The 26,996-nt window shown below is 44.4% G+C and overlaps 2 protein-coding genes and 1 pseudogene across 2 annotated transcripts; 1 reads left to right on the top strand and 2 right to left on the bottom strand.

Moving 5' to 3' along the window:
- Window positions 1-3,717: 3,717 nt before the first annotated feature.
- On the bottom strand, window positions 3,718-5,376 carry LOC125538494. Its single transcript, XM_048701774.1, has one exon. The coding sequence runs from the start codon at window positions 5,374-5,376 to the stop codon at window positions 3,718-3,720; it is 1,659 nt and encodes a 552-aa protein (XP_048557731.1).
- Window positions 5,377-8,864: 3,488 nt separating this feature from the next.
- LOC125538493 lies at window positions 8,865-9,958 on the bottom strand (annotated as a pseudogene).
- A 9,938-nt stretch (window positions 9,959-19,896) lies between these two features.
- On the top strand, window positions 19,897-21,555 carry LOC125538491. Its single transcript, XM_048701772.1, has one exon. The coding sequence runs from the start codon at window positions 19,897-19,899 to the stop codon at window positions 21,553-21,555; it is 1,659 nt and encodes a 552-aa protein (XP_048557729.1).
- Window positions 21,556-26,996: the final 5,441 nt, after the last annotated feature.

Genomic DNA, 26,996 nt, shown 5'->3' with positions numbered 1-26,996 from the left:
AAATCTTTTAAGATTTTAAAATTTTAAATTAAAACTAAAGTATGAAAAATCTGCAAATGAAATGATAAAAAATAGAAATACCCGCAGGAAAAAATAGAAGAAATATCGTTCCTAAAGCTTCCCAAAAACTATTGGGAAGCTCCCGCCAACTTCTAAAACCACTCCAGGAGCGATCGCTAACAGCGTGTTAGTGCTGGGCCGGCGCATCTAGTGAAGTTATGAGTGGAGAACTGATTTTGGGAAGTTTTCAGAAGCTTTGTTTCGTTTGTTTTCTTTTGGTTCTTTATTTTTTAGTTCCTTTTTAATCAATTTTTGTTGCATTTAGCATTTTTGCTTCTCCTTTTTTACATTTCCTTTTTAATCCTTGTTTTTTCAAATTCATGAATTTACTTTAATTCACTAACATGTTCTGATTCAGGATCATTTTTTGGGAATTTTGTGAACAATTGACAAACATTTTTCAAAATAAACATTTTTTAATTAATGAACATTTCTCCCAATTCATGTTTAGTGATCAATAAAGTAGTTGCTAAAAATCATAATAAATAAAGTCGGATTGTTGTATTCAAAAAGTAACAGTTCATTCGCTAAAAAATTATAATGGCCCAAAGTTTTTCGAATAATCATGGTAATAATATCAAAAATCTACTCCAAACTGCAAAAACAGCTTATATTTAGTTACAAAGGGAGTACCAAACTACATTTTTTAGAATAAAAAATAAATCTACAATTTATCTTTCAGTTAAACAATTTCTTGAAGTTAAATATTACATATTGTTTTGCAACATCATCTCAATCTAGTGCATCCATCGTAAGGCGTGCCATGTTTTCCCAAGTCTCTTGGATCTAGGCTTACTCTTTTTTTTAAATAGATCTGGGCTTACTACACTAGTAGAAAAATGGCCTAATGTTCAGCTCATTAGTTCTGGTTTGTATTTGAGCCGGCATTAATGTGACCATTAGTGCCGGTTCCAATAGCTAGGCGGCCCGCTCTCATTAGTATCGGTTCGTGGCGAACCTTTAGCACCGGTTTGTGCCACGAACCGGTGCTAAAGAGAGTGGTGGCAGGATGTTGTCAGTCTGGGGCCCCTCCAACACCTTTAGTACCGGTTTGTGCCACGAACCGGTACTAAAGATCGTCCTATATAAACCCTTCGTCCACCCGCGATCGAGCTCGCTTTATTTTTCCCCTTTCCCCTCTCCTCACTGTTCTTCCCCTCTTCCTCAAGCTCATCACACATTTTGCCCAATTTTTGTCAAGATGTGAAGGCCCCCATCCATTCAAATGATCACAAAGGTAAGCAACTTTGTCCTTTCCATCTCTCATTGCTAGATTAGTTCTTGCAATGCTTTATATAGTGATTAATTTGTGGGTTTTAGTAATTTGGGAGGAATTATATGTGGTAGTTTATTTGATTTATATGCAACTTGAGCTCAAAATTACTGTTAGTTTGCATATGTAGGTGTGGTTTACTTAGTGCCTTCCCATCTCCGTCCTAACCACCGTCGATCGTCCGCACCGTCCCGTCGCCCACACCACCTTGTGGTGAGCCTCTTGTTCTTATCTTTTTTATAAAAAAAAATCATGTTTGTGTGATGTAGATATATAGTTCCTTGTATAATTATCTTACCCGTACGTTGTTTGTTATTCATAGTGCCATGGTTTTGATATCCGTCCCAGTTGGCCCTCGCCCGGGTTATGATTCGGATGTGGTATATTCTCTTTTATAACTATTTGTTGCATTTCGTATTTATAACAAATTATGCCCATCAAGTTGACATAGATATTTTTATCTAGGAGGTATGTGAACCGGAAATTCCAACCGACCCTATTGTCGAGAGGTTAAATTTAGTTGAAAGAGAAAATGAGTATTTGAAAGAAAAATTGAAAAGAATTGAGGTGGAGAAGATAGAATTGGAGTTGCATGTTGACGATGTCGTCGATGATCACAAGATCAAGATGGAGAAAATGCGCTTGAAGATTAGAAAGATTAGAAAATATGCCATTGATAGTGAGGCTTGGTATCATTATGTTGTTGGATCAATTGTTACCTTAGTTGCGATCTTCATCGCATTTGTTGTTGCATTTAAATGCTTTAGCTAGAGAGTTATTTGTATGTTTGTTTTATGAGAATAAATGTTGTATGAACTTTATGTATGAACTTGTATTAATTTGGTCTATTCGGTGCTGTGTAATGAAGATGAGCCGATAATGGATGTACGATGACCGATGCTCTCCCAGTTCGCAAATAGTGTGCATACTTTTCTCCTTGCGGCTAAGGCAAACAAGCGGGCGGATGGTTTTATGCCTTGTCCATGTGCTGGCTATAAGAATGATCACAATTACTTTAACTCAAGAACCATTCATGTCCACCTGTTTGAGTCCGGTTTCATGCCCCACTATAATGTTTGAACTAAGCACGGAGAAAGAGGGGTTATGATGGAAGACAGATCGACCGACTTTCAGGTGTAATCTAAACTTGCACAATTTTTTGGTAAGGTGGAATGTTAGGATAAACATGTACAATTGAATATGGGAGATAAACATATTTGTTGCCTAGTCTTTTGGGATAAGCTCTATCTCTCCAAACCTCCCTGTAATCTCTCTAGACGTTGTAATCACACATATATAATCAACACGAAGACATGCGTCTCATCTATTTTTGTGTGTGTGTGCGTGTGTGCGTGTGTGTGTGTGGGGGGGGGGGGGGGGGGGTCATCGATTTTACGTTGATGACTAGAAACACTTATAATCTCATTCACTCGTTCGAAATCCAAGGCTATGCGGCAGTCCGCCAGAAATTGCCATGTCCGAGGTGCCCTGAAAGTAGATTTCACGCTAAAAAATGATTTTTCATGAAATGGAAAAAAGTTGAATGTCCACGTGTCATCCGAAGATTACAAGAAAAATTAACTTAGGGCGAATTGAAAAACAGCCGACAGTCCCAAAGAAGACATGAAAAGGAAAATACGCGGGACCATGTTCAGAGTGGGCCAAATATAAGATTTAGACCACAAGTAGGATATATACGTCATGGTCATGTCGTTGTCTCCTATTCCTTCTTAAGAAGGTGCAAAACCCACGGTTGGTTGGCAATCGATGCACACTTCAACTTGCTGACAAAGAAATCAGTCAAGAGTGAGCTTTGATTTTTTTTTAATGGCTGCATGCATCACTGATGCAAAGGCCGGGGGCTATCCTTCTTTTCAAACAAAAAGAAGAGAAAGACACGAGCTGCTTAATTAATTAATTTCCTCTATTATCCGGCTGGCTCTATTATTACAGTTCCATATGGATATTTATACAAAAGAAAATAGATGGTGTTTGAGGATAGTCGTGAGGAGGAGATGAAACATATCATTTCTGAGATTTGCTTCTTGGCCGATCGACACTAAGAGGACACCAATGTCGACCTCATGTAAATTAAATAGGAGTAGATGCATGTATATAAAATGTAAGTAACATACATACATACATACATACATATTTTGAGTTTGGGATGAATGAAATGGAAAAAAAGTGGAATGTCCACTTGTCATCGAATGATTGGAAAGAAAAGGGATTCCAAAAGAAGAAAGAAAATAGAGCACGTAGATATATAGACTTGAAAAGGAAAACATGCATGCATGCAGAATTAACCACGTTCGAATCGATCACAGCAGCAGGCCTGCCGGCCGAATATAATTAAGAATTTAAGATGGATGCATGTAGACAGCCTATTCCGCCCGATCGAGCTTGCCTATCAACTCGCCCCCGTCCAGGATGCTGCCAAACATGGCGGCCTCAAACAGATAGTTCACCTGCCACGCATGGTGGCTTGCATGGGCGACGAGCCAGACCATTTCGTCGATGAGGCCCTTGGAGAAGAGCTGGACCATTTGCAGGCGTGAGGATTCAATGAGGTGTTTCTCACGCTGCTCGTCCACCTCGCCCGTCCGGACGTACTCCAGCGGACCGGTGACAATGGACGACCAAAGGGCAGCGAGCAGGTGGTCTTGGTCTCCTTTTACTTTGAGGAAGCGCCGGACGTGGTCGCAGGTTTCTTCCCCATTGCAGGCGTACTCAGGGTCAAGGGGCCTGCTGAAACCGGTGGTGCAAAAGTCGGTGTTGAAGACCTCGTCGAAGTCAGCCTCGCACTGGGGCCGCGCCGGGGACTTGCGGGCCTTGGGCCATCCTAGGAGGGCGCGGCGGAGGAACATGTGCCGGTCGTTGTGCAGGTGCCAAGTATACAAGGTGATGCACATCCGAGCCACGGGCTCGTGCCACCTCTGGGTGTACATCCGAGCTCCCGTGGCAGCGTAGGCGTCGTAGATGGCCCGCAACGCTGGCTCGCTCACCACGCCTGAGGCGGCGATGTCGGCCACGTTGAGGAACGAGTTCATGACCTCGGAGTTTACCAGGTCGCTGCCCACATCGATGACATCGGTGCCGGGCGAGCTGAAGACGAGGCCGCTTGTGACGGCGCCAACATCGAAGCCCCGGGCTATGGCCTCGGCCCCCATGCCTAGGATGCTGCTCTCGCAAAGGGACATGACCTGGGCGGCGTGGCGGTCCATCCGCCCCGACCGGTCCTTGAGGAGCGTCCTGTGCGCCGCCTCCAGCGTGATCTTGGCTCGGATGTAGGACGCGCCGATGGCGACAGCCTCGCGTCGCTGCTGGCCACCAGGGGTTCGTAGCGAGCGGGTGTCGGCGAGCCCGTCGCGTAGGAGGCGGCTGAAGGAGGGGAACACCTTGTGGTACCCGTGCTCATAGTAAAATGCCATGTCCACCACGTAGTTGGAGAAGAGGGTGCGCATGTCGGAGGCCCCAATCAGCAGGTTCGCCATGCCGCTGCCAAATAGGGCGTTAGCTGTTGTCATTGCCTCAGGCCAGTCGGTGGCGCCCAGCAAGGCGAGAACTTGCGGCGTGGCTTGGACCAGCCCGGCGCCCTTAGTGGGCAGCACGTTGCCGATTGCATGCTGCAAGCTTTTCCACAGCGCCAGCTCCGGCGATAGTCGCAGTTGCACCACCCTGGGCCGCGCCGCGTCACCTCCGCCATCAATGCTAATGCTAGCAAACATCTCCGCCAGCAAGTCTTCCGCCTCGCGAGACAGCCTTCTCAAATCCGCCATGCCCCCCGCCCCCTTGCCGACCAAGGCCCTCGCCGCCGAGTAGCCTGGGTACAAGGGGAAGCCTTCATCTTGCCGCTTCGCCAGCTGGGTGCCCCAGAAATACGAAGGGATTGCAACTAGCCCGCTGCCGTTGCCGCCAGGGACAATGTTCTTCTCCCTCACCACCTCAATATCGAGGCCATGGAGAGAGCAGCCACCCCAGGTTGGGGTTGGGGTGGGTGGTGCCTCCACGTCGCCGCGACGAGTCCAAGCGAGACTCAACATTTTTATTTAGTACTGTATTAAAAATTGCAGGTAATGGACTCCTCGTGGTGTTTGCCAGCCTTATGTATTCCCCGGCAGCTTATATAGCCATATCAACACAAGGCTGGCTTCCTCTCAGCAGTGGTTTTTGTACAAGCTTAAGCTTGTGGCACTAGCTAGCTAGAAAGACACACACGTTTTGATTGTTTTCTTCTTATTGTATCACTTTCTCGCCATATTTGTATTGCTTTATATAACTCTCGATGAATTTTTGACTCCTTCCAATAACATCGCGTCGACAAGAGTTCTTCCAGAACGTCCACATAATACATCTCCATCTTTCTCTTACTCTGAAAAAACCAACATGTACAGAAAATACTTGGTTTCTATTTTCATGTGTAACAATTATATAAAGAAGTACAATTGTTACCATGATGATCTCTTTCAGTTGCGCAGGATGCCATGAGTTTTTTAGTTTATCCATCATAAAGCTTTGTCAATTCATATTTTCAAAGCATCATCCAAAGCCATCAGTTTTTATCTCTAATGTACAAAACTGAATATAAAACACATTAATTAAAAAATAAGATCAGCCTATATACAATATATATTCATTGATCAGCTGCTCGCTTCGAGCATGTGACCGTTTCAATTAGAGTGAGTGGCGTCGTGCATTTTAGTAGAGTGAGACGCATCCGAGTTTTAATACACTATTCTCTGGAAATGACTTGCTAGGGTATGTCAGAATTTTCACTATATAAAAATGTAAATTACATTTATCTAAAAATACAGCCGTTTCCGTATTAAAGCAAGCAGACGCTCCTTTTATTCTCATCTTAAAAATAGTATATTCACTCTATAAGTATTACTACATGGCACAATGCTTGCACTCACATCTCATTTGCCCGGCCTGCTCTCCTCGTGACGGTATCGTCGCCTCCAGCTTTCCCCGTAATGAGTATCACTGACGCCTCCCCTCAACACCATGCCATTCAACCCACACCTTCCTCTCACCGTCGTATCTCCTTCCCTCCAAGGCGTCCCCCCCCCCCCCCCCTCCTCCTCTCAACGGCGTCACAGTTTGATTCCTGCTGCAAGGAATGCACACCGTCATAACCGAGAGCGTTCAATACAATGTGTTTTTACTGCCATGATATACGAAATGATATATATGATGCGATCCGATCGCCTCTTTTTTCATCTCTAGCCACCGCCCTTGCCGGCCGTCCTAGTCGTCGGTCGCAGCCCTCAGCCGTCGTCCTAGTCATGGTTGCAGCTTCGGTGGCCATCGCCACCGCTCGTCAGTATAGTTGCCGCCGCTCATGCCTGATGTCGCAGCTCGTCCGGCTCACCTCACGGTTGCTCGCTCCGTTACAAAAAATTCGAGCATCGATTCTAAAAAAAACCGTCTCACCGCTAAGCCATCGCAGATTGCCGAGCTGCCGGTTGTAGCAATTTGTGATGATGGTTGAAGCGGGATGAGTGACACGGATTATAGCAGAAATGCGATGGTCATGTGATGTAGCAACACGCTATGTCATTTGTAGCCGGATGGGACATCGGTTGTAGCAATTTATAACCCTGGTTGTCGTATGTAGCAAAAAATACGACGGCCGTGCGATGTAGCAGAACATGACGCGCATTGTAGCACTCGTGCGATGTAGCAAAAAACATACTATTATAATACCACAAACACTGTTAGAATAAATCCGAGGCGCTCCGTCGATCTATCGAGGATCAAGCAATCACACAAGCATGACACCAAGATTTGTTAATGAGGTTCACTATCATGGCTACATCTCGGGGTTAACTATGGGCGCTCCTTCCCATGACACCATCACAATACCGCACCTCGGCCGCCCGGGCGCCGACGCATGCCGCCGGCTCCCCCCTGCGCGCATGTGCTATTATGTTGGCACAGGTTACATCATGGGTCTACCCCCGATATATATGAGAGGCCTAGGATAAAGTGTCCTATTAGGACACAAATCCTACCCTGTCAACACATAGTTAAAAACTCCCCGCAAAAAACACACACACACAGTTAAAAACCAAGTCCAACTGTACAATAATATTCAACACAACTCTGACAAACTCCACCTTGACGAATATTCTTCACCACTTGAATTCATGCATGCATCGAACCTCCATGTACATTAGACTTCTGGGTTGTGGAAACATGTGGTGCATGCTAAGGGCTTGTGCAGCTTCGACAAGACTATGACGCGGGGTTGATTCAAGGCAGTGCGCACATGAGAGCTTGAAGTCGACCAGGCGTGGTGATAGCATAGCGCAGCTACATGGAGTCATGTTAAAGATGGAGCTGGAGTCTGATGGACGACTTCACTCTGTGCTAATGGAGGGGCTACGGCGTGAATGCATGGCAAGCTGGAGCCTTGTTAGAATAAATCCGAGGCACTCCGTCGATCTACCGAGGATCAAGTAATCACACAAGCATGACACCGAGATTTTTTAACGAGGTTCACCATCATGGATACATCACCAGGGTTGACTACGGGCGCTCCACCCCATGACACCGTCACAATACCGCACCTTGGCCGCCCGGGCACCGACACACACCGCCGGCTCCCCCTGCGCGCCCGTGCTATTATGTTAGCATAGGTTACATCGTGTGTCTACCCTCAATATATATGAGAGGCCTAGGATACAAGTGTCATATTAGGACACAACTCCTACCCTGTCAACACACAGTTCAAAACCAAGTCCAACTGTAACCTACCTTGTACAATAATATTCGACACAACTCTAATAAACACATCTCTTCTCACTAACAGTTGTCACATAAGCAAACTTATATTCGGTGTGTAATGTTAATATCTAAGGTACTCCCACTATAAGTGGTCTAACATAGGTCCGGTGGAACGCCCAAATCGGAATCCTATTCCCAGTGGTGACCACAAGTGTTACTATCCAGGATCCGCAATTGCTGGAGCGAGGTCAAGTGGATATGCACAGCCGAAACATGCATCGCTCAAGCGGGCTATAGGTGGTCCATCTTAAACCTAGTGCCAGTGGGTGACATGGTTACATCATCTATAAATGTGTCACCAGAATACATCATCTACATGCGTCACAGTGTTGATGCACGCAAAAGCTTATCAACTGCTCTCTCCATCCACGAAAAAGGATACTTCTGCTTTTGAATTAGACCATTTTTTAGATTAGCAATATATATGTATATATGATATTTTCTCCGACTCAAATTAATTGAATCAGATTTGTCTTGATACAAATGTATATACTTCTGCTTTGTGACTAGATACATCCGTACCTAGACAAATCTGAGTTTTAACTTGGGTCGGAGGGAGTATCAAACTTAGTATATCATGAAATTACTTTTAAAAATGGATTTACTGATACTAATTTGGAGTCATAAATGTTTCTATATTTTTCCAGTAAGATTGGTCAATGGTCTTCTTCTAATAAAAACAAATTTTAAAACTATGTAATGAGGGAGTAAATAGTAGTAGTACTCCCTCTGTCACAAATTACTTGCGGGCCTTGGGCCATCCTAGGAGGGCCCGGCGGAGGAACATGTGCCTGTCGTTGTGCAGGTGCCAAGTATACAAGGTGATGCACATCCGGGCCACAGGCTCGTGCCACCTCTAGGTGTACATTTGAGCTCCCGTGGCAGCATAGGCGTTGTAGATGGCCCATAGCGCCGGCTCGCTCACCACGCCTGAGGCGGCGATGTTGGCCACGTTGAGGAACGAGTTCATGACCTTGGAGTTTACCAGGTCGCTGCCCACATCGATAACATCGGTGGCGGGCGAGCTGAAGACGAGGTCGCTCGTGATGGCGCCAACATCGAAGCCCCGGGCTATGGCCTCGACCCCCATGCCTAGGATGTTGCTCTCGCACATGGACATGACCTGGGCGGCGTGGCGGTCCATCTGCCCCGACCGGTCCTTGAGGAGCGTCCTGTGCGTCGCCTCCAGCGCGATCTTGGCTTGGATGTAGGACGTGTCGATGACGACAGCCTCACGCCCCTGCCGGCCACTAGGGGTTCGTAGCGAGCGGGCGTCGGCGAGCCCGTGTAGTTGGAGAAGAGGGTGCGCACGTCGGAGGCCCCAAAATCAGTAGTTTCGCATAGGGCGTTGGTTGTTGTCATCGCCTCAAGCCAATCAGCGGCGCCCAGCAAGGCGAGAACTTGCGGCGTGGTTTGGACCAGCCCATCACCCTTAGTGGGCAGCACGTTGCCGATTGCATGCTGCGTGCTTTTCCACAGTGCCAGCTGCGGCGACAGTCGCAGTTGCACCAACCTGGGCCGCGCCGCGTCACCTCATCCATCAATGCTAATGCTAGCAAACATCTCCGCCAGCAAGTCTTCCCCCTCGCGGGATAGCCTTCTCAGATCCGCCATGCCCCCTGCCCCCTTTCCGACCAAGGCCCTCGCAGCCGAGTAGCCCGTGTACAAGGGGAAGCCTCCATCTTGCCGCTTCGCCAGCCGGGCGCCCCAAAAATACGAAGGGATTGCAACTAGCCTGCTGCTGTTGCCGCTAGGGACAGTGTCCTTCTCCCTCACCATCTCAATATCGAGGCCATGGAGAGAGAAGCCACCCCAAGTTGGGGAAGCCTCCATCTTGCCGCTTCCCCAGCCGGGCGCCCTAGAAATACGAAGGGATTGCAACTAGCCCGCTGCCGTTGCCACCAGGGACAGTTTCCTTCTGTCTCACCACCTCAATATAGAGGCCATGGAGGGAGCAGCCACCCCAGGTTGGGGATGGGGTGGGTGGTGCCTCCACGTCGCCGCGACGAGTCCAAGAGAGACTCAACATTTTTATTTAGTACTGTATTAAAAAATCGGATTTGCTAAAACTCATTCAGCTGAGAATTAGATTGGCCTCATTCACTTTTCTGACCATCCAATTGAGCCACGCCACGATTCGCGTTTTCGTCCTGGAGAGCTTCGTAACGACGGGAGGCATGGCCCATCTATTGTCCCGCTCATGGCCTGTTTTCTTTTTTGTCGCGCGCTTGTTTTTCATTTTTTGCTGATGAAGCCCACTTGCTTTGGATATAGGAAGCCCGTGTATTATCGCCCCCTCTTTTCATTTCTCTTCGTGTCTTGTTGGTGGCAGCTGAGACTCGGGGATAGCCCGTTGTGGGAGTTCGGCGACGGCGGCGTCTACCTATGCGGGAGATCGGCGGCGGCGGCATTTTTCGAAGTAAGAATCCGGCCGTTCTGTTGGTCCTCCAATTTTTTCTTTGCCATTTGTAGATATTTTCTAGGTTTTTCTTTTAGGGCTGTTCTTTTTTGTTTCTGGCCAGATCCGTAGGAACGGTATATGATTTTGGCAGCTTCGAATCGGAGATGTGGGTGGCTGTAGTTTTGTATGTGGATCATCGCACGTATTTGGGGGGGGGGGGGTCAGCCAAATAGGAGAAGTGGGGGTGGAGTAACTGTAGGATACTAGTCTATACCCCGCGCGTTGCAGCGGTAAATTCAGCAATGATTTAAAGAGATATGAAAAAAAATAGAAATGTGTAATGTGTTATATTTATTTGAAGGAGACATTTGAGTGGAAGAAAGTAAACAATGATCCATCTTCTCATTTCCAAGCTCATCAAACTACTGAAATTGCAGCATACAACAATAGTTCATTCGGAGGCTTTGAAGAGTGTCTTTGTGACTCACGGTGAGGAGGGTAGTAGAACAGCCCATACCAATGACTTACAATAAGAGAATAAGGAAAGAGCAACGTATTTAACCGAGTATAATGGAGGAAAACTAGCCAATAATTAGCCAGCCGAAACTGTTACCTAACGACTTGTCTACAAATACAAAAGGCATCATAGGGGATTCATGAAAAAGAAGAATCAGTTGATAAAGAAAAGAGTAATCTAAATCACACTCACTAAAAATGAATGCTTCGGAAAATTGTAGCATATGAAATATAGCTCTAATGGTATAAAGGCTATAGGAAAAAATTTAATATACAACACATGTGACCCACGCTTCGAGTAACTTCATAACATATGAGCTAAAAGTGGCAGATGGTTGGCAAGAGCCCAAAGCATGCGCAATGTGAATCCCTTGGTTCTAATACCATACCTGCACAAAATAGGTTATGCATAAAGTAAGTTAGTAAGTAGGGAAAGGCTACAGGAATACAGTAAAAACTGGATTGCTATATGACAACATGACTTATTGGACATCTAAAAATAGTAAAACAAAGAAATAAAATGAATTAGTATATTTGAAGGTATATCTTATCCTACCGATTTGCTTTGCATGGCCGGCGGTAGCTGGATCCTACAATAAGAAAATTGAGAAATAAACATGGGTTAGCGCTGAAATTTGGCTTCCTTCTTGAAATTTGGCTTCCTTCTTAGTGGACATGAGGATGAGGTTCAAAACAAATATAATAGGCCTCTCAGTTTGTAGAATCAATGGAAAATTCTTGTGTTTATAAGAGGAAACTACTATGACAAAATAGAATATGTCCTCGAAGAGGACTAAAAAGTTAGCAGCATGCTGTGTGACACTTCCATACACAGTTGTTCAGTGCTTCCATACACAGGTCGATCGTACACCTGCAGGATACATGTTTCTACAAACTGAGAATATGTATCCATATTTGATACCGTATCTAAACAGGTATCTGAAGAATTGACATTAAGAATGAAGGAAAAGAAAATCTGGATACATGTTGGATGCGTCTTGGATACTTGTGGATATGTCCCAGTTTAATCCTTTGTCCCGATTCTTTTGCTCCTTTTCTGAAAAATCAAGACAGAAAAACCATCATGATGTATGCAAGGTGTAGCGGCGGGAGTGCCCCCCATCCCTCCCTTAGGCATACTCACCCTTCCTCCAGGCACTGACCGTGGCACTCGCGCCCGGTGCGGCCCATCCGCGCATGAGCGAACCCAGCGCTGGCGTCCGCGGCGTGGAGGCCGCATCGCATAGTGCAGGACATCGCTCGACGACCACATACTGATCCGTGAGCACCACCAGGGTCAGCGACTTGCAGAGGGAGTAGTGCCCATCGGAGACCGGACCAGCCGGAAGGTGTGAGTCATCGTGTTCAAGGCGGTGGCGACGCTCACTGTGGAATCTGAACAATTCATTTGGGCAAACAATCAAGTATGCACGGGTCTCCGCCGGCGATGACCCTTGAAAGGCCGCCGCTGGAGGCGTAGTACGAAGAGAGAGGCAGAGATAGAGGGAATATGAGAAGAATCGGTGAGGATTTTTTTTAGGAACGAATGGAGATTTATTCGTTAAGGAGACCAAAGAACCTAGTGGTCCGCCTATTAATTTCCATCATAATCAAAGCAGTTTTCTTCTTCTCCTCCCATGTTAGGCTAGTCATAGTGGAGAGTAACTTAGACTAGTAACATGCATATGTGACTGATCTATGCTATTGCATTCATAGTGGGTAGTGTCATAGGTGTGGTAACATAGATGTCTTCATTTATTACTTTGTAGACTCATTTTGCATTGGGAAGCACTATGTGATGGTAACATATTATGTTACTTTATTTGCCTCTCTCCTCATTAACTACTTACCACATCATTATTTTTACTTATGTGGCGTCTATGTTACTACCTATGTTACTCCCACTATGACCAGCCTTCGCGAGATGTATTTGTCATCCTATATTGATGGTATGCGCGGAGCAATTGCACGGATCAGTAGTACTACTACCTTTTATTGGGGCGTGTTAGATGGACGCATGCATGCATGCAGAGTCTAGGGATTTTTCTTGCCCGCCATATTTATGGAAGGCTGCATGTCTTATGGCTGGGTGGGTGAAGAAGTGTGATGTGGCAGGCTGATGTGGATGAGCTGCATGTTAAGAAAATTCAAGTAGTGAGGGCTCCTATTTAGATATAGTAGATGTGTTGGAAATGGGCGTGAAATAGAAAACATGTTCCCAACACAGGTTTTTTGTGTGTTTTTTCTTTTTCGATGAAGATGAATGTGCAGAGTATGATTTTCCAACACAGGTTTTTTGTGTGTTTTATCTTTTTGGATGGAGATGAATATGCAGAGTATGATTTTCCAACACAGATTTTTCTGTTTTGTCTCGCGCAGCCTCACCGTTTCCCTCTGCCTAATCTTTCAGGCGCTGAGGATTTTGATAGCAAAAATGTGAACCCCTCTTTTCCTGCTATAACTGGACTATGTTTCCTGCTCTTGCGGTTGTCGGGGTCGTTTGTATACACAGTAATTTCACCATGCATTCATACTGTCACGAGATGGTTTAGGTAGCTCGGCTGGAATATGTTGTTCTGAAGTGACTATGAAAATGTTCCAGCTAGCATTTGTAAAGGTAGCAGACAGACAGATTTTGGTTTGATGAAACTTTTTTTTTGGTATTAGGACACACCGATTTCAAAGTGTTCAAGGTGTTTGCTAATGTTTTTTAATAATACCAATGTATTATATATCTAGCACTGCATTTGTTCTATTTGTTTCATTCTATAGTAGTCTATCTTATCTAACACAACTGTTACCAAGGTGAAGGAATACTCTACAGTTCTATTTTTGTTTTTGAGTTTGCCTGTCTTTTGTAACACACGAATACTTCTTTTTTTGATGACTGAACCAAAACAGCCATGAAGGATTTCCCCTGAAAAAACACTAATACTGACCGAACAAGCAAACGGACTGACCGAACAAGCAAACGTAATCAAGTAACAGTTTGTTTCATTCTATAGTATTATATTTTACATTGGTTTTTCACTGTAAATGGCGAATGTAAATGCATTTTTAAGATTTTGATTCTTGATATAGATTTTTCTTCAGTTACGCCGCAGTTTTTGTTTGGTGTACTTTTTGGCATGGATGTTTTGTTAACTGGATCAACACAGAGACTAGGGTTTCCTTTGTTCTCCATGGCATATTTTCTTTCTTTTTCTGCTTTCAATAGATCAAAATCAGGTGCTATTATGATTTTATGATTGGATAGTTTAAACAATGAACAGAGGACGACGATGTGCTGTTATCTTTTTGAGTTGTGTAGTTTCATCAGTCTGTGCTTTGTATTTTTTACAGTTTCGTTATCATTCCAAAATAACCCATCATTTTTTTTCTTTTTTGTCTTTTTTTTATTTGTGCAAACTGATTGTGGATTCTTATTTTTTATACGCGAGTTTTATACTATGCAGGATGTTGTGCCTAGATTGCCATTCGTACTTCGAGAACGACAATGAATAGAGGTTTGGCATTTTCATTCACGACGGGTCTGGAGACTTTGCGGTAATCTCTTCTCCTTTTTTCTCACTTTTTTCTGGATGTTTTTTTTCAATGTATTTTCCTTTATGAAAGATTCTTCTTTTTCGCTAATTGTTTTGACTTTTTTTCCTGACATCCCATGCACGGCAAGGAACCGAATCAACCAGATGAGTGGCCTGAAGTTTAAAGCACACGGCCATAGGTACGTTGTTGATGTGTTCAAGGGACACTCAACGACATTGATTGGAGGTGATTACTGGAAACGCGGCTCTGCGTGTGCCTGGGGCAAAATAGTGGTGTTCGACATGTCTGGACGGATGCCCCATGCTTATGTGTGTTATGTTGGCGGCCGACTTGCAGCAGTTCGTTGGGGCCCAGCGCAATCGCAACTAAGCACACCCAAGCGCAACCGGGCATCGGGAGGAGGGTTGTCGACGCCGATGAAATCGGTTCCATTTTTTGTTAGTTTTTTTCTTGTTGTAGTAGCAACCGACCCATCCCAAGCGCAACCGCAACTCAACACACCCAATCGCAACTATAGGACATATAATGTGACCGCAACTGGGGGTCGGGGCGGAGCGCTGTCGGCATCGATAAAATTGCTTCCATTTTTTGTTAGTTTTTTTTGTAATTGGAACCGCCCCATCCCGAGGGCAATCGCAAGTCAACACACCCGAGGCGCAACTGCAAGCCATATAATGTGACCGCAACCGAGGTCGGGTGGAGGGCTATCGGTGCCGATGAAATCGGTTCCTTTTTTTGTTAGGTTTTTTTGTTGTAGTTGCAACTGCCTCAACCTAAGCGCAATCGCAACTCAGCACATCCAAGCGCAACTAGGCGTCGGGGGGAGGGTTGCCGGCGCCGATGAAATCGGTTCCATTTTTTTGTTAGGGTTTTTCCTTGTAGTTGCAACCACCCCATCCCGAGCGCAATCACAACTCAACACACCCAAGCGCAACTGCAAGCCATATAATGTGACCGCAACTGGGGGTCAGGGCGGAGGGTTGTCGGCGCCAATGAAATCGGTTCCATTTTTTAGTTAGTCTTTTCCTAGTTGCAACTGCCCCAACACGAGCGCAACTACAACTCAGCATACCCAAGCGCAACCGGGCGTTGGGGGGAGGGTTCTCGACGCCCATGAAATTAGTTCCATTTTTTGTTAGTTTTTTTGTTGTAGTTGCAACCGCCCCATTCCGAGCGCAATCGCAACTCAACACACCCAAGCGCGACTGCGGGACATATAATGTGACCGCAGCCAGGGGTCGGGGCGGAGGGTTGTCGGCGCTGATGAAATCGATTCAATTTTTTGTTAGGTCCTTTTGTAGTTGCAACCGCCCCATCCCGAGCGCAATCGCAACTCAACACACCCCAGGCGCAACTGCAAGCCATATAATGTGACCGCAACCGAGGTCGGGCGGAGGGCTGTCCGCGCCGATGAAATTGGTTCCTTCTTTGTTAGGTTTTTTTTGTAGTTGCAACTGACCTACGAGTACAATCGCAAATCAACACACCCAAGCACAACTGCAAGCCATATAGTGTTACCGCAACCGGGGTCGGGTGGAGGGCTGTCGGTGCCGATGAAATCGGTTCCTTTTTTTGTTAGGTTTTTTTGTTGTACTTGCAACCGCCACAACCCGAGCGCAATCGCAACTCATCACACCCAAGCGCAACCGGACGTCGGGGGGAGGCTTGTCGGCGCCGATGAAATCGGTTCCATTTTTTTTGTTATGGTTTTTTGTTGTAGTTGCAACCGCCCCGTCCCGGCGCAATCACAACTCAACACGCCCAACTGCAACTGCAAGCCATATAATGTGACCACAACTGGGGGTAGGGGCGGAGGGTTTTCAGCGCCAATGAAATCAGTTCCATTTTTTGTTAGTTTTTTTAGTTGCAACCGCCTTAACACGAGCGCAACTACAACTCAGCAAACCCAAGCGCAATCCCAGGACATATAATGTGCCCGCAACCAGGGTCGGACGGAGTGTTGTCACTCCGATGAAATCGGTTCCTTTTTTATTTGATTTTTTTTGTAGTTGCAACCACCCCATCCTGAGCGCAATCACAACTCAACACACCCAAGTGCAACTGCAAGGCAATGGACTTCTCGTGCTGTTTGCCAGCCATATGTATTCCCCAGCAGCTTATATAGCCATATCAACACAAGGCTGGCTTCCTCTCAGAAGTGGTTTTTGTACAAAGCTTAAGCTTGTGGTACTAGCTAGCTAGAGGGACACACACATTTTGATTGTTTTCGTCTTATTGTACCACTTTCTCGCCATATGACTAGAAAGTAACACGATTCCGCTCCAGGATTACAGGCACAAGGAGGAGTTGTTCGTGTCCACCTCGCCCTTGTGGACGTGCCGGCCAGTGACGAGGGACGGCCAGACGGTGCCGAGCATGTCGAGGACGACGGCCAGACATTCTTGCAGGTTTCCTTGTCGATCATCGTACTACTCAGGGTCCATGGTCCTGATGATGGGCAAAATGAGGGTCCTCTCCGTTCACAACTAGCTATATTACTTGAATGCCCGTATTTGTATTGCTTTATATAACTCTCAATGAATTTTTGACTCCTTCCAATAGCATCGCGTGGACAAGAGTTCTTCCAGAACGTCCATATAATACATCTCCATTTTTCTCTTACTCTGAAAAAACCAACATGTACAGAAAATACTTCGTTTCTATTATCATGTGTAACAATTATATAAAGAAGTACAATCGTTACCATGATCATCTCTCTCAGTTGCGCAGGATGCCATGAGTTTTTCAGTTTATCCATCATAAAGCTTTGTCAATTCACATTTTCAAAGCATCATCCAAAGCCATCAGTTTTTATCTGTAATATACAAAAGTGAATATAAAACACATTCATTAAAAAAATAAGATCAGCCCATATACAATATATATTCATTGATCAGCTACTCGCTTCGAGCATGTAACCGTTTCAATCAGAGTGAGTGGCATCGTGCATTTTAGTAGAGTGAGACACATCCCAATTTTAATACACGATTCTCCGGAAATGACTTGCTAGGGTATGTCAGATTTTTCATTATGTAAAAATGTAAATTACATTTATCTAAAAAAACAACTGTTTCCCGTATTAAAGCAAGCAGACGCTCCTTTTATTCTCATCATAAAAATACTATATTCACTCTATAAGTATTACCACATGGCACAATGCTCGTAGTCACATCTTATTTTCCCGGCCTGCTCTGCTCGCGACGGTATCGTCGCATCCATCTTTCCCCGTAATGAGTATCACTGACGCCTGCCCTAGACACCATGCCATTCAACTCACACCTTCCTCTCACCATCGTATCTCCTTCCCTCCATGCCCCCCCCCTCCTCCTCTCAACGGCGTCACAGTTTGAGTCCTGCTGCAAGGAATGCACACCGTCATAACCAAGAGCGTTCACCACAATGTGTTTTTGCTGCCATGATATACGAAATGATATATATGATTTGATCTGATCGCCTATTTTTTCATCTGTAGTCGCCGCCCTTGCCAGCCGTCCTAGTCGTCGGTCGCAGCCCTCGCCCGTCGTCCTTGTCACCGGATTCGCCCAAGCAACAGCTGCACCATGCGGTTGCAGCTTCGGTGGCGACGGCCACAACTCGTCAGCATGCTTGCCGCTGCTCATGCCCGATGCCGCAGCTCGTCCGGCTCACCTCACAGTTGCTCGCCCTGTTACAGAAAATTCGAGCATCAATTTTAAAAAAAACTGTCTCGCCGCTGAGCCATCGCAGAACGCCGAGCGGCCGGTTGTAGCAATTTGTGATGATGGTTGAAGCGGGATGAGTGACACGGATTATAGCAGAAATGCGATGGTCATGTGATGTAGCAAAACACTATGTCATTTGTAGCCGGATGGGACATCGGTTGTAGCAATTTATAACTCTGGTTGTCGTATGTAGCAAAAAATACGACGGCCGTGCGATGTAACAGAACGTGACGCGCATTGTAGCAGTCGTGCGATGTAGCAAAAAACATACTATTATAATACCACAAACACTGTTAGAATAAATTCGAGGCGCTCCGTCGATCTATCGAGGATCAAGCAATCACACAAGCATGACACCGAGATTTGTTAACGAGGTTCACTATCATGGCTACATCCCGGGGTTAACTATGGGCGCTCCTTCCCATGGCACCGTCACAATACCGCACCTCGGCCGCCCGGGCGCCGACACATGCCGCCGGCTCCCCCCTGCGTGCATGTGCTATTATGTTGGCATAGGTTACATCGTGGGTCTACCCCCGATATATATGAGAGGCCTAAAATAAAGTGTCCTATTAGGACACAAATCCTACCCTGTCAACACACAGTTAAAAACTCCCCGCAAAAAAAAACACACACAGTTAAAAACCAAGTCCAACTGTACAATAATATTCAACACAACTCTGACAAACTCCAGCTTGACGAATATTCTTCACCACTTGAATTCATGCATGCATCCAACCTCCATGTACATTAGACTTCTGGGTGCGTGGAATTCATCTGTATTGCTTTTAAGATGAGAATAAAAGGAGCGTCTGCTTGCTTTAATACGGAAACGGCTGTATTTTTAGATAAATGTAATTTACATTTTTATATAGTGAAAATTCTGACATACCCTAGCAAGTCATTTCCAGAGAATAGTGTATTAAAACTCGGATGTGTCTCACTCTACTAAAATGCACGACGCCACTCACTCTAATTGAAACGGTCACATGCTCGAAGCGAGCAGCCGATCAATGAATATATATTGTATATAGGCTGATCTTATTTTTTAATTAATGTGTTTTATATTCACTTTTGTACATTAGAGATAAAAACTGATGGCTTTGGATGATGCTTTGAAAATATGAATTGACAAAGCTTTATGATGGATAAACTAAAAAACTCATGGCATCCTGCGCAACTGAAAGAGATCATCATGGTAACAATTGTACTTCTTTATATAATTGTTACACATGAAAATAGAAACCAAGTATTTTCTGTACATGTTGGTTTTTTCAGAGTAAGAGAAAGATGGAGATGTATTATGTGGACGTTCTGGAAGAACTCTTGTCGAGGTGATGTTATTGGAAGGAGTCAAAAATTCATCGAGAGTTATATAAAGCAATACAAATATGGCGAGAAAGTGATACAATAAGAAGAAAACAATCAAAACGTGTGTGTCTTTCTAGCTAGCTAGTGCCACAAGCTTAAGCTTGTACAAAAACCACTGCTGAGAGGAAGCCAGCCTTGTGTTGATATGGCTATATAAGCTGCCGGGGAATACATAAGGCTGGCAAACACCACGAGGAGTCCATTACCTGCAATTTTTAATACAGTACTAAATAAAAATGTTGAGTCTGGCCTGGACTTGTCGCGGCGACGTGGAGGCACCACCCACCCCAACCCCAACCTGGGGTGGCTGCTCTCTCCATGGCCTCGATATTGAGGTGGTGAGGGAGAAGAACATTGTCCCTGGCGGCAACGGCAGCGGGCTAGTTGCAATCCCTTCGTATTTCTGGGGCACCCAGCTGGCGAAGCGGCAAGATGAAGGCTTCCCCTTGTACCCAGGCTACTCGGCGGCGAGGGCCTTGGTCGGCAAGGGGGCGGGGGGCATGGTGGATTTGAGAAGGCTGTCTCGCGAGGCGGAAGACTTGCTGGCGGAGATGTTTGCTAGCATTAGCATTGATGGCGGAGGTGACGCGGCGCGGCCCAGGGTGGTGCAACTGCGACTATCGCCGGAGCTGGCGCTGTGGAAAAGCTTGCAGCATGCAATCGGCAACGTGCTGCCCACTAAGGGCGCCGGGCTGGTCCAAGCCACGCCGCAAGTTCTCGCCTTGCTGGGCGCCACCGACCGGCCTGAGGCGATGACAACAGCCAACGCCCTATCTGGCAGCGGCATGGCGAACCTGCTGATTGGGGCCTTCGACATGCGCACCCTCTTCTCCAACTACGTGGTGGACATGGCATTTTACTATGAGCACGGGTACCACAAGGTGTTCCCCTCCTTCAGCCGCCTCCTACGCGACGGGCTCGCCGACACCCGCTCGCTACGAACCCCTGGTGGCCGGCAGCGACGCGAGGCTGTCGCCATCGGCGCGTCCTACATCCGAGCCAAGATCACGCTGGAGGCGGCGCACAGGACGCTCCTCAAGGACCGGTCGGGGCGGATGGACCGCCACGCCGCCCAGGTCATGTCCCTTTGCGAGAGCAGCATCCTAGGCATGGGGGCCGAGGCCATAGCCCGGGGCTTCGATGTTGGCGCCGTCACAAGCGACCTCGTCTTCAGCTCGCCCGGCACCGATGTCATCGATGTGGGCAGCGACCTGGTAAACTCCGAGGTCATGAACTCGTTCCTCAACGTGGCCGACATCGCCGCCTCAGGCGTGGTGAGCGAGCCAGCGTTGCGGGCCATTTACGACGCCTACGCTGCCACGGGAGCTCGGATGTACACCCAGAGGTGGCACGAGCCCGTGGCTCGGATGTGCATCACCTTGTATACTTGGCACCTGCACAACGACCGGCACATGTTCCTCCGCCGCGCCCTCCTAGGATGGCCCAAGGCCCGCAAGTCCCCGGCGCGGCCCCAGTGCGAGGCTGACTTCGACGAGGTCTTCAACACCGACTTTTGCACCACCGGTTTCAGCAGGCCCCTTGACCCTGAGTACGCCTGCAATGGGGAAGAAACCTGCGACCACGTCCGGCGCTTCCTCAAAGTAAAAGGAGACCAAGACCACCTGCTCGCCGCCCTTTGGTCGTCCATTGTCACCGGTCCGCTGGAGTACGTCCGGACGGGCGAGGTGGACGAGCAGCGTGAGAAACACCTCATTGAATCCTCACGCCTGCAAATGGTCCAGCTCTTCTCCAAGGGCCTCATCGACGAAATGGTCTGGCTCGTCGCCCATGCAAGCCACCATGCGTGGCAGGTGAACTATCTGTTTGAGGCCGCCATGTTTGGCAGCATCCTGGACGGGGGCGAGTTGATAGGCAAGCTCGATCGGGCGGAATAGGCTGTCTACATGCATCCATCTTAAATTCTTAATTATATTCGGCCGGCAGGCCTGCTGCTGTGATCGATTCGAACGTGGTTAATTCTGCATGCATGCATGTTTTCCTTTTCAAGTCTATATATCTACGTGCTCTATTTTCTTTCTTTTTTGGAATCCCTTTTCTTTCCAATCATTCGATGACAAGTGGACATTCCACTTTTTTTCCATTTCATTCATCCCAAACTCAAAATATGTATGTATGTATGTATGTTACTTACATTTTATATACATGCATCACTCCTATTTAATTTACATGAGGTCGACATTGGTGTCCTCTTAGTGTCGATTGGCCAAGAAGCAAATCTCAGAAATGATATGTTTCATCTCCTCCTCACGACTATCCTCAAACACCATCTATTTTCTTTTGTATAAATATCCATATGAACTGTAATAATAGAGCCAGCCGGATAATAGAGGAAATTAATTAATTAAGCAGCTCGTGTCTCTCTTCTTTTTGTTTGAAAAGAAGGATAGCCCCCAGCCTTTGCATCAGTGATGCATGCAGCCATTAAAAAAAAATCAAAGCTCACTCTTGACTGATTTCTTTGTCAGCAAGTTGAAGGGTGCATCGATTGCCAACCAACCGTGGGTTTTGCACCTTCTTAAGAAGGAATACGAGACAACGAACATGACCATGACGTATATATCCTACTTGTGGTCTTAAATCTTATATTTGGCCCACTCTGAACATGGTCCCGCGTATTTTCCTTTTCATGTCTTCTTTGGGACTGTCGCTGTTTTTCAATTCGCCCTAAGTTAATTTTTCTTGTAATCTTCGGATGACACGTGGACATTCAACCTTTTTCCATTTCATGAAAAATCATTTTTTAGCGTGAAATCTACTTTCAGGGCACCTCGGACATGGCAATTTCTGGCGGACTGCCGCATTGCCTTGGATTTCGAACGAGTGAATGAGATTATAAGTGTTTCTAGTCATCAACGTAAAATCGATGACCCCCCTCCCCCCCCCCCCACACACACCACACGCACACACGCACACACACACACAAATAGATGAGACGCATGTCTTCGTGTTGATTATATATGTGTGATTACAACGTCTAGAGAGATTACAGGGAGGTTTGGAGAGATAGAGCTTATCCCAAAAGACTAGGCAACAAATATGTTTATCTCCCATATTCAATTGTACATGTTTATCCTAACATTCCACCTTACCAAAAAATTGTGCAAGTTTAGATTACACCTGAAAGTCGGTCGATCTGTCTTCCATCATAACCCCTCTTTCTCCGTGCTTAGTTCAAACATTATAGTGGGGCATGAAACCGGACTCAAACAGGTGGACATGAATGGTTCTTGACGTAGAGTAATTGTGACCATTCTTACAGCCAGCACATGGACAAGGCATAAAACCATCCGCCCGCTTGTTTGCCTCAGCCGCAAGCAGAAAAGTATGCACCTATTCGAACTGGGGAGAGCATCGGTCATCGTACATCCATTATCGGCTCATCTTCATTACACAGCACCGAATAGACCAAATTAATACAAGTTCATACATAAAGTTCATACAACATTATTCTCATAAAACAAACATACAAATAACTCTCTAGCTAAAGCATTTAAATGCAACAACAAATGCGATCAAGATCGCAACTAAGGTAACAATTGATCCAACAACATAATGATACCAAGCCTCACTATCAATGGCATATTTTCTAATCTTTCTAATCTTCAAGCGCATTTTCTCCATCTTGATCTTGTGATCATCGACGACATCGTCAACATGCAACTCCAATTCCATCTTCTCCCCCTCAATTCTTTTCAATTTTTCTTTCAAATACTCATTTTCTCTTTCAACTAAATTTAACCTCTCGACAATAGGGTCGGTTGGAATTTCCGGTTCACATACCTCCTAGATAAAAATATCTATGTCAACTTGATGGGCATAATTTGTCATAAATACGAAATGCAACAAATAGTTATAAAAGAGAATATACCACATCCGAATCATAACCCGGGCGAGGGCCAACTGGGACGGATATCAAAACCATGGCACTATGAATAACAAACAACGTACGGGTAAGATAATTATACAAGGAACTATATATCTACATCACACAAACATGATTTTTTTTTATAAAAAAGATAAGAACAAGAGGCTCACCACAAGGTGGTGTGGGCGACGGGACGGTGCGGACGATCGACGGTGGTTAGGACGGAGATGGGAAGGCACTAAGTAAACCACACCTACATATGCAAACTAACAGTAATTTTGAGCTCAAGTTGCATATAAATCAAATAAACTACCACATATAATTCCTCCCAAATTACTAAAACCCACAAATTAATCACTATATAAAGCATTGCAAGAGCTAATCTAGCAATGAGAGATGGAAAGGACAAAGTTGCTACCTTTGTGATCATTTGAATGGATGGGGGCCTTCAAATCTTGACAAATTTTGGGCAAAATGTGTGATGAGCTCGAGGAGGAGGGGAAGAACAGAGAGGAGAGGGGAAAGGGGAAAACAGAGCGAGCTCATCGGTGGACGAAGGGTTTATATAGGACGACCTTTAGTACCGTTCTGGCATGAACCGGTACTAAAGGTGTTGGAGGGGCCCCAGACTGACAACATCCTGCCACCACTCTCTTTAGCACCGGTTCGTGGCACAACGAACCTGCTAAAGGTTCGCCACGAACCGATACTAATGAGAGCGGCCCGCCTAGCTATTGGAACCGGCACTAATGGTCACATTAATGCCGGCTCAAATACAAACCAGAACTAATGAGCTGAACATTAGGCCATTTTTCTACTAGTGTAGTAAGCCCAGATCTATTTAAACAAAAGAGTAAGCCTAGATCCAAGAGACTTGGGAAAACATGGCACGCCTTACGATGGATGCACTAGATTGAGATGATGTTGCAAAACAATATGTAATATTTAACTTCAAGAAATTGTTTAACTGAAAGATAAATTGTAGATTTATTTTTTATTCTAAAAAATGTAGTTTGGTACTCCCTTTGTACCTAAATATAAGCTGTTTTTGCAGTTTGGAGTAGATTTTTTATATTATTACCATGATTATTCCGGAAAAAACTTTGGGCCATTATAATTTTTTAGCGAATGAAAACTGTTACTTTTTGAATACAACAATCCAACTTTATTTATTATGATTTTTAGCAACTACTTTATTGATCACTAAACATGAATTGGGAGAAATGTTCATTAATTAAAAAATGTTTATTTTGAAAAATGTTTGTCAATTGTTCACAAAATTCCCAAAAAATGATCCTGAATCAGAACATGTTAGTGAATTAAAGTAAATTCATGAGTTTGAAAAAACAAGGATTAAAAAGGAAATGTAAAAAAGGAGAAGCAAAAATGCTAAATGCAACAAAAATTGATTAAAAAGGGAACTAAAAAATAAAGAACCAAAAGAAAACAAACGAAACAAAGCTTCTGAAAACTTCCCAAAATCAGTTCTCCACTCATAACTTCACTAGATGCGCCGGCCCAGCACTAACACGCTGTTAGCGATCGCTCCTGGAGTGGTTTTAGAAGTTGGCGGGAGCTTCCCAATAGTTTTTGGGAAGCTTTAGGAACGATATTTCTTCTATTTTTTCCTGCGGGTATTTCTATTTTTTATCATTTCATTTGCAGATTTTTCATACTTTAGTTTTAATTTAAAATTTTAAAATCTTAAAAGATTTTTAAAAAATTTGTGAGAAAAAAATCAAATCCTGATTTTTGAAATTTCAACAACTCTTTTTAAAATTTGTGAATTCTATTAAAATTTGCAAGTATTATTTGAATTTATGAACTTTGAGTATGTGAACATTATGAAAATCTATACATATTATACAAAGTCATGAACTATTTTGAATTCATGTTTTTTCTTAATTCGCAAGCATTTTAAAAAAATTACATAATTTTCTAAATTGCATGAAAAAAATTGAGGTTCATGAAATATATTTTTCATAGAAAAATTGAAATTCATGATTTTTTTACATATTCGTTAATATTTTGTTGAATTTGTGAATTTTTCTCAGAATCCAATTTTAAACGGAAGAAATAAAAACTCTCTGGGAACCCAGACCCACGCAGACTCTAGCACTGTCCTTACTACTAGGTCATAAGCTACATTAGGAACCTAACGGGGACCTCCTATATGCCGCTCTCTGCGGCAAACTATCTTTATTTCGTACAGGAAGGTCTCTGACTGGGCCGGCCATAAACGAACGCCATTGAAACTTCCATGAACGCCACCGAACTTGTACTATAGCCCCAAAAAAATCGACCACAAAGAGAATCGAACTACGGATATTGTGCTACACACGATGCGAGAGTTACTGATAAGTCAGCCACGTCAGTCTTTAAGAACGAACCCACTCGGTGTTTTATGAAATGATAAAAAATTTCAAATTTGCAAACTGTTTTTAAAAACCTGAAACATTTCCGAAAACAAGAACACTTTTTTTGAAAATGGGAATTTTTTTTGAAATTTAAAAAATATGGCCAAACACAAACATTTTCTAAACTCCCGATCAAAACTTGAAAACACGAACATTTTTCTAAAAATTGTGAACATATTTTGAAATGGGAACATTTTATGAAACTTGAGAAAAATTGAAACATGAAGATTTTTTAAAATTACCGAACAATTATTTGAAATGGCAACATTTTTGTAAATCCTCAGACAATATCCGAAAACATTTTTTAATACGCGAGCAATTTCTTTTTAATTTATGAACAAAATATTAAACACGTGTTTTTTGAAATATTGATCAATTTCTATAAGCAAGACCTTTTTTGTAATTTTGAACATTATTTGAAATAAAATAAAATTGGAAAAATCAAAAAAATTCAATACGCGAACATTATTGGAATTTATGAACAAAATTTGACAGCACAACCTTTTTTTCAATTTTGATGCTTTTTTAAAAGCATGAAAATTTTCAAATTTTTGAACATTTTTCTAAAAATGAAATAAAATAAACTGGAAAAACAGAAAACTAAAAGGAAAAAAAGAAAACCGAATCAGGAAAAACAAAAACCGGTTCAGGGAACCTACTGCAATGTTTTCAAAACCGGATAAGCTAGTATTGTGGTTGTAGTTTTCCTCATTTGTTTGTGCTTGTTTGGTATAATAACTTCCCATCATCAACCGTACGTGCACATTGCCGATCATAACTTCCCATCTTCTCATCTTTTTCCAACTTCTTATTCATGCACCTTTGTTCCAACTATAACTTTAGGCACGTAATGTAATATCTTTAAATCTCAGCCGTGAGAATTACTGATCAACGATGTACATTATCTTAGCTTATATGGAAAAACATGGTGTCTTATTTGTCTTTCGTATTAAGTACATAATAGACAAATTTTAAAAACTATAACCCCGTCGGCCATGCTGAAGCCGAAGAGGCATTTTTCGGTCAATCTTTG

The sequence above is a fragment of the Triticum urartu genome, chromosome 2 (genome assembly GCF_003073215.2).
Source record: "Triticum urartu cultivar G1812 chromosome 2, Tu2.1, whole genome shotgun sequence".
NCBI classification, from domain to species: Eukaryota; Viridiplantae; Streptophyta; class Magnoliopsida; order Poales; family Poaceae; genus Triticum; species Triticum urartu.
Note: the sequence above shows the minus strand (reverse complement) of the source record. Positions and strands in the feature narration are given on the sequence as shown.